Source organism: Delphinus delphis, chromosome 1, assembly GCF_949987515.2.
Source record: "Delphinus delphis chromosome 1, mDelDel1.2, whole genome shotgun sequence".
Classification (NCBI taxonomy): Eukaryota; Metazoa; Chordata; class Mammalia; order Artiodactyla; family Delphinidae; genus Delphinus; species Delphinus delphis.
The window spans coordinates 88,813,462-88,821,882 of record NC_082683.1 but is presented as its reverse complement, the minus strand read 5'-3'; the positions used below and the strand labels follow the sequence as shown (position 1 = coordinate 88,821,882).

Genomic DNA, 8,421 nt, shown 5'->3' with positions numbered 1-8,421 from the left:
CTTTTCCATTATGCTTGATTCTGTAATGAAAGGTCTAGGAAGTGAGTGTAACATGAATTCATTCCTTCCGCCTCAGCAGACAGATGGATAGAGACATTCCAGTTTGTTTCCAGTCTTTTGTCTTCGGAGCATTTTTGGCATTTCCTTCAGGAAACTGGAGGTTGTGACCTAAGGTTTCCTTAGTGAACATGCTTCTGTTTCCCACAGTTAACTTTACCCAGAAATGACATCTACTCTATTAGGTGAGGTTTATCTTCGTGTCCCAACTGTGTCCTGTGCATATTCAATGACACTTGAAAGCACAAATTCTGAAAGTTAACAATAGCACTGAAGAGGCAAACACACCAAAGTACTTCTATGTAACCCCCAATGAAGATGGTAATATCAAAACAAGAATTAAAAATTTTGTGAGGCTTGCCATTTTATAGTTGGAGAAATTGACTAGGGATGTTAAAGCTTTCAGATACTACGAATCAAAAATTTTCAGATAAAAGATGTATGCTATTCAACCAACATTCTACAACTTGTAACTTTATTCTAATGTACAGTTTTATATTGTTCAGCGGGTAGACTGGGAGAAGCCAAGACAATGTCCTGAAAGAATTAAGTAATTTAATATAATCTCCCATAGCCATATCCCCACTTCCCCAGTATGTTGATGGCAAGCCAAGAATGTAAGCTTCTAGGGATGGGTGTGAACCGACCATTGAGTGTCATAATTTAACTTTGATTTACAACCACATTGTTGTACATTATTTCTTTTAAAACTCATGTTTTAAGACGGAATTATTGTACTTAATTTAGTTTGGCTTGAATGTCATTTAAAACTCAAACAATTACATTTACTTGTCAATGTGGTATTTAGAAGCTGGTGGTTTTCATCTCATTCTTTACTACTCTTCAATGTTAAGTTATTGAAGTTTCTCTTCCTGAAAAAAAAAGAGTGGTTTCTAAACAAACCACATTCTTTTTTCACACCCTAGTTTATCAGGGTAAAATCCTCTAAAGAATAACAGAAATTTGCCTTTAACTGGTTCTGAAGAGGCACATAGTCAAATAGAATGTCTTAATAATTATTTTTTTTAAAAATGCTCTTCACAAAGGAATCTTTAAAAAAAATCAGTTTATTAATGTTTAAAAGTTGATAAAGCTATGTGCAAAATGATCCACATTGTCAGAAACCTATTAAATACTATTTTTTTTAAAAAAAAAAAAGACATTTCTCGGTTTAATTGCACTGGAAACCACACTAAACAGACACCAATATATTTTTATTCTTTGTGACATTTATACACATCTTCAATTAACTATTTAATGTACTGAAAAACTTCTTATGTTCCCTATCAGTTAAAGTAATGCTTTAAGGGCACAAGAGGATGGTATCTTCTGAAGAAATACGCATTCAATGGTGTTAACACAGGTTAGGAAAATCCAATAAAATGTTGAAACAAATACATTCAAAAATTATTAAAAAAAGTACTTTTAACACAACAAAATACAGCCATCCTGTTGGTTGAAATGATTCACACAACACTCTGAAAGAAACATCAACAAAAGTGCCAAAGACAGATGCTGTATTTGTTAGACAAATTCGTTAAGAAATCTTCCTTGGTTTACAAAGTCACCCCCCAGTCAGTTTTCACCTTGTTTTGCTTGTTTGTTTCTCCTATAACACTAAGGATCCTGGCTGATGTCATTTAAATAAATTGGACTTCCTTATGCAGTTTTCAGCCATGATGGATATGATACTGTAATACATTTCATTGCAAAGGTTTTTTTTTTTAAAGTGACTGCAACTAAAATCAAAAACACTCATCCAGCTTACGTGGAAACTTTGGCTTCAGCAAGTGAAATTGCTTTACATTTCCAAACCATCTCCACCACAGTCTACCTGCTGGACACAGCCTACCTGCTACACATCATCAAGAAATGGACCGTGCCACACTCCCAACTCTGAATGCCAGGTAGTTAAAATATAAAGTAAAGGAATTCTGAGGAGGGGTGTGAAGGGGAAGGGAGGGCAGGATATGCAGAGCATACCTAGCGAAGCAGAAGTGCACACACTCACTTGGGCTGGAAACTAAAGTGAAAGAAAACATCTCCTCAAAGCTCCCGACAGAGACGCTTTCACACGGGGACATTAGTCTTTGAGGAGGGGCCAGATGAACCCTTCAGGAGCTTGACAATGCTAGACCTTTGGCTCAGTGCAAAATCAAAGCTCCAGCGAGGGGAGGAAATAGATTCCAGGCGAGGACCTGATCTCCACCCTTCCCAGTGCATTGTTCACAGGAACTAAGTCTACCCACCAACACCAGGCACCACCAGGCTGTTCTTCAGCTCCCCCTCCCTCCCTCTGGCTTGAGACAGCTCCTGCCTGGCAGCAGCGGAGGCATAGAGTTGTTGGGTTTTTTTCCAAACACTGGGGTGGTGGGCAACCATGCAAGCTCCCCATGGGTCAGCAGTTTTCACTTTTAGGAAGAAGAGTTGACGTTTCCAGAAGACATAATGGTCTCTGGGTTATCCCCATCATCCTTCTGAGGGTGGGAGGAGTTGTCTGACTTACTGCGGCTGAATTCCATGCCGGCGATGATGGGTCGTGTGAATTTGCCGGTGGAGTCTCCGCTGGGGCACTTGCAGCAGGACATGATCCGGACGAAGGCCCGACGCATCTCCTTGTTGGACAAAGTGTAAATGATGGGGTTGGTGCCAGAGTTGAGCACAGCCAACACCAGGAAGTACTCCGTTCTGAAGAGGATGTCGCAGGTCTTCACCTTGCAGCCCACGTCCAGCAGAAGCAGGATGAAGAGTGGCGCCCAGCAGGCGATGAAGACGCCCAGGACGATAATCACGGTCTTGAGCAGTGCCAGCGACTTCTCAGAGCTGCGGCTGGCCTTCGAAATGTTCTTGCGGAAAGTCAGACGGCGGCTCCGAGTCCTGACCAAGGAGTAGATCCTGCAGTACAGGATGACGATGGAGAGAAGGAGCAGAGTGAAGACCGTGGTGCAGAAGAGGATATAGTGCTTGTGGTAGAGCGGCAGCACTGTGGAGCAGCTGGGCAGCGTGCTGATGCAGTTCCAGCCCATGATGGGCAGGCCCCCCAGGATGAGGGAGATAACCCAGCAGGCACTGATGAGCAGGAAGGAGCGGAACCTGTTGCTCCCATTGTGGAGTTTCATCTTCAGCATGGTGATATAGCGCTCAATGGCAATGGCTAGGAGGCTGAACACGGAGGCAGACAGGGCCACAAACATACTCCCTTCCCGCAGAAACCACTGGGCGGGGGTTAGCTTGTAGGTGGTGGCCCCAGACAAAAGCAGGTTGGCTGTGTAGGCCACTCCTGCCAACAGGTCTGAGAGGGCGAGGTTGCCAATAAAATAGTACATGGGTCGGTGGAACTTCTTGGTTTTCCAAATGGTCAGCAAAACAAAGATGTTCTCTAGGATGATAAAGCAGCAGATGAGAATGAACACCACTGAGATCAGTTTAATGCCGTTTTCCTTGTCCGCGCCGATATTCAGCTTTCCCGTGTAGTTATAATGCCGGACGATGATGTCGTAGTTGACATAATCGGAGACAGAGCTGCGGAGGGCCTTGACCAGAGGGATGTTGGTGGACCCCATGATGCGCGCTGTCCCCAGGAGCCCGGGGCGGTACTTCTCCAGATGAACGCTAGAGGGCGAGGCGGAGAGAGCCTCCACTGGCAGCGGGGGTGGTTGAGCGAGAGAGATCCAGGCTTTTTTGTGCAGCTTTTCCGTGGCTGGAGAGGGCCTCAGAAACCGCAGCCTTAAACAAATCACAAAGAGAGAGTCAGGGAAAAAGCCACAGCACACTGGCGTCATTCATTCTAAGGAAGGTACTGCTCCAGTTTTCTTGTTGATTTGTTTTAAAGAAACTTGGGGAGAGTGCAGGAAGAAGGATTAAAGAAAACAAAACAAAACAAAAAATCAAACTCTCATTTCTTGCAAAGAAAAAAAAAAAAAGGAAGAAGGGGAAGAAAGAAAGGGAGAAAAAACAAAAATGTACCCAAACTGAAAACTCCGACGCGACAAGACGAAAATCGTCCCCTATGGTTACATCCACTTAAATGGAAATGGGAAAACTGGAAAAGTGAACCCCAGTTATCCCCACTCTTGCCTCCTCAACCCCCACCCCCACCCCCGCCCAACGCTGCTCCCACCCCACAAGGTTTCCAGCCGCAGTCGAAAGAGTCTCTGAAACGTTCACCCGCTCGGCGGCGGGCTCACCACCAGCTTCTGGTCGCTCCTTCGAAGAGCCTCAACCGCCAATGTGAGGGCGGAGACGCACACCTCTGCCCTCCACCACCACCCAGCTAAAACCACCTCCTAATTGCCATGCAAGAAATTAGGTTTGCACGAAAACCATTTGACAGCGTCAGTCACTTTTTGGGCTCTATTAATAACTCTCTAGGAGCAGGTGTGCTTAGGGTCCGAAGGCGCAGCATGGTGTGGGCAGCCAAGCCCGCCCTGGCCTTGCGGTAAACAGGAAAGCTTAGCGCCTCCGTGAAGCAACAGCCTTTTCGTTCTTCTTCTTCTTCTTTTTTTTTTCTTGCGAGCCAGTGCAAGAAAATATAAAGGTACGCAGTGAAAATCATTCATAAGATATTGCAATAAATCCCAGAAGTGCCGTACATTCGTTGATTGCAAAAGGAGTATTTTTAGTTACTGTGGATATAGCCGAAACACGCACACAATAAGAGAAGTTAAACTACAAGTGATAAAGATACATGCCACTGCATTCCAAATTCCAAATGCCAAATTACTCTCCAGAAACTCACACAAACAGAAGTCTGTCGGTGCATTGCTAAGCTAGCGCGGGCAGTTTTATTCACTGCTCTTCCCCAACACGTTGCCTCCTCTCATAGAACTAGAAAGTGTGGGGGGAATGAAACGTGGCACTGGTGATCAGAAGTCTACCAGAGAGTTGTTGAAGTGTTTCAAGGTAACGTAGCAAATGCGATAAAAGTGGAGTCATCGAGGCGACAGCAATTCCAGAAATTCCCAGGACTGCAGAGGCAGCTCGCGCCCAGTAGCTCCGCGTTTCCCTCATCTAATTCCACACCCCGCTCGCTCGCAGTGCAAGTTTAAGCCCTTACCCCACCTCCCCCGGTCTTTGTCTATAGGATTTCCCAGAATAAGCGCCTCTCCTCCGACCCACCGCAGCTTCCGCTATCTCCCAACCCCAGACGGTTCTACAATGGGAACTTAACCCTTTTCCAAACTTTGTTAAGTCACAAGTGCGCCAAGAACAATCCGATCCGGTTGGTCTCCTTGGTAGCCCAGAGATGCTTGTTTTCAGCACCCAAAGACAGATGTTTTAAAAGTGTTCGTTTTGCTTCATTCCGGTTTAAAAATTTTGTTTCTGCCTCTGAAGACCTCCCGCCGCGATGCTCCTCCGCGCGCACTCCCTACCTGGCTCAGGCTGGACGAAGCTGCGTTCGGGGAGCTCCGGGTCTGCACGGCGCGCTCGGCATCTTGCTGCTGCCCTCGACTGAGCGCGCCGCGTTCTCAACTTACTCGAGTCGGGGTCCCCTCCCTCCGCAGCCGCGCACTCCAATGGCCAGCGCGCTCGCCGCGGCCCGGCCGACCGGTCAGCTGAAGTCGCCGAGCGCCCCGCTGAGGCTGAGTGGCTTCTTTAGGAAGAGACAGGGAGGAGTGAGTGCCTCAACCCCACACGCCCTCCGCCCGCGGCTGGGGGCCTCAGGATCAGTGCTGCTGAGACTCACTGTCCAGGAAAGATCTGGGGCAGAAACACACACACAAGAAGAACCCCGCCTTCCCCACAGGCAACCAAAAAAAGGAAAAAAAAACCCCGAAAAGGGGCGGAGCCTGGTGCCCCCAGGACTCTTAATGTATAAATCTCGGCCCTCGCCCTGCAATCCGCCGCTCCTGGGCGGTGGAGACCGTTCTCCCGCGCCTTAGAAAAGGGGGGAGGTGAAGAGCTGTTGGAAGCTTTTCTCCAGAAAAGTCTTAAGGGACAGAGGACGGCCTGGCGTGTGTAGTGCACCTCTCTGGTCCCCCAGCCCCGCAGCCCTTGGGGGATTGGAGTCCGGTGATTGTGGCCGGGCTCCGCCCTCCTCTCCGGCCCCGGCCGCGTCTGCGGAGGCAGGGGAAACAGGCGCCGCGACCCCGCGAGTCCCGGCTGCGTTCTGGGGGCGGAGAGGCTGGGAAGGGGCTGCCAGAGGTATGGAGGAGGCGAGCAGCCTGGGAGGGAGAATGGCCCGGGAGGTTCCTCCCCTTCTGCCCGCCTCCATCTCTCACCCCCATCCCGCTGCTGCCTCGAAACTTGCGGTCTGAGGGGCAGAAAGTGGCTTTCTCGGGGCGCGCAGTGAAATGGGCCAGCTCCGGGCGAGGTGTTGGGCGGGGGTTCCCCTCACTCAACTGGGTGCAAAATCAGGCCTTGTGTCCTAGATTCTGGCCAGTGGTGAGGTCTTTGAGGAGGTGGGCAGCTGCCGGGGCCCGAGAGATTTAAACAGTTGGGCAGCTCAGGAATTTCCAGAGGGGAAGAGCTGCCGGGCCCGATCAGCCTGGGGCCTGCAGCTGCCCATCTCGGGGCCAGCGCGCTTCTCTCCCTTTCTACTTGAGAGGCCCCCAAGCCTCAATGCTCACAACTCGCCCACTCTTTCCTTTCCCTTGGATGCTACTTCAGAACGTGAGACTGCGAGGCGGCCTTGGTCAGCTCCGCCTAAATGATAAGCTGAGAGCACTTCTGACGGCCCGCCTGCTTCAAAGACGGTTTCCACCCAGTTCCTGGTCGCACTGGCTTCCCATCCTAACAGATGTGAACGCAAAACTTCTCCGTTGTGCAGTTTCAATTAACACAGTACAGACACACCCTGTACCTGAATGACTCAGAAGGAGGCTGAATGAATAAACAACAGACTCCTGTCTTCTGGGATCTTACGACTTTGCAAAGGAAAAAAATGACAGTTAATACACAGTTGCCCGAAAGCTCTCATCAGCAGCATTGCACCCAGCACACACCCAAAAATTTAACAGCAGTAAGTGCGAACGACATAGAAACTAAGATAACTGTCCTCTATACTCTAGAATAGACTTTGATTGGGTCTGAGAATGTATTTCACTTAAAAGGGAAGATATGTTGTGTCTACTCAGCACAACAAAATGTGTGGACTTGGCAAACTTCACCTCATCCACTCATTTATGAGTTCTTTAAAGGAAAAGGAATTAAAGTAAATTGCACACCCAGACTATATCAGACGTGGTAGATTATCTAATTTAACGCTACTACTCTATGAAGCAAACATTGTTGGTCATTTTGTTGATGAAGGAAATGTCAGGCAGTTTAAGCCACTAGATGTCCCAGCTAATGAGTGGCTGAGCTAGGTTCCAAAACTCAAATACTGCAGATGCCATGTCAAATGCCTTCAGTAAACAGTTAAGGTGTTCTGTATGTATACAACGGTTTGACAAATGAAGTCCTTTAAAACCACTTCTTTCCTGACTATGCAAGTGTTACACATATTAACACATCTAATCCTTACCATGACTCTGCAGGTTAGGTACTGTTAATATCCTAATTCTACAAACAAGGAAACTGAGTTCCAAACCTATTAAGTAACTTGGTTAGCGTGGGCTTTGACCGTAGACAAGCTGCAGATTCTTAACTGCTGCTCTAAACCACCGCGATGAACCTCAACCATGTCAAAGATTTGTGTGAGGGAAGTCAGTCCTTTTCTTGTGAATAATGTTGGTGAGGACAACATTCAATATTGATTCAACATTTAGAAGAGCTGAAACACTTTGCAGACGATTACTTAGCAATATTCATCCTTAATGCACAGCTATGAGATACAAAATATAGACGACCACTCGGGCAAAATTAGAAAGTAGGCAAAGTGATTTGCCACAATGGCTTCCCTGCCAGTTTCAAGTCTCTGGTTCCCACATGTGTCTCTTCCCATTACTCTCATGAGAGCCCCCCAAGAACTGCATCTTCAAAAAGCTGTTAGCCCGGCTTCCTTTCTGCTGCAAGTCCAATGTTCCTCCCTTACTTACTGGCATGCTGAGGTTACCATCTGATGCCCATCACATTGAGGTTGATCCATTCCAAATTTCTGATTTCAAAGCAGCTTTGCTGTTCTTTATGCATGCCTCAGTGTCTCTCTTTAAGGGTTGCCAGATAAAATACCATTCAATATTTAGGACATATACTGAAAAAATTGTCGTTTTAATCTGCAATTCAGATTTAACTGAGTGAGCTGTATTTTTATTCACTAAATCTGGCAACTCCACTCTCTTTCCTAAAGGCTCCATTCACTTTCCAACTCCCTCTCCTCCCCCTAGTCACCTGTAAAGATCCAACTCTCTACTTACTCATTTGTTCATAGGAGAATAACTAGCCTCTGACTTCGTGGAGAAAAGAGTATCACCACTTATAAAT

At 47.1% G+C, this 8,421-nt stretch overlaps 1 protein-coding gene across 2 annotated transcripts; it reads right to left on the bottom strand.

The window, feature by feature from the left end:
* Window positions 1-618: 618 nt before the first annotated feature.
* Window positions 619-5,854, bottom strand: S1PR1 (sphingosine-1-phosphate receptor 1). Of its 2 annotated transcripts, XM_060026361.1 has the most exons (2): window positions 5,430-5,854; window positions 619-3,783 (listed from the first exon to the last, which is right to left on the bottom strand). In XM_060026361.1, the coding sequence occupies exon 2, from the start codon at window positions 3,618-3,620 to the stop codon at window positions 2,472-2,474; it is 1,149 nt and encodes a 382-aa protein (XP_059882344.1). In that variant the 5' UTR covers window positions 3,621-3,783; window positions 5,430-5,854; the 3' UTR covers window positions 619-2,471. The 2 variants fall into 2 exon arrangements, with proteins under 2 accessions (XP_059882344.1, XP_059882339.1); XM_060026356.1 differs by lacking the exon at window positions 5,430-5,854 and having other exon boundaries at window positions 619-4,313.
* Between the last annotated feature and the right edge of the window lie 2,567 nt (window positions 5,855-8,421).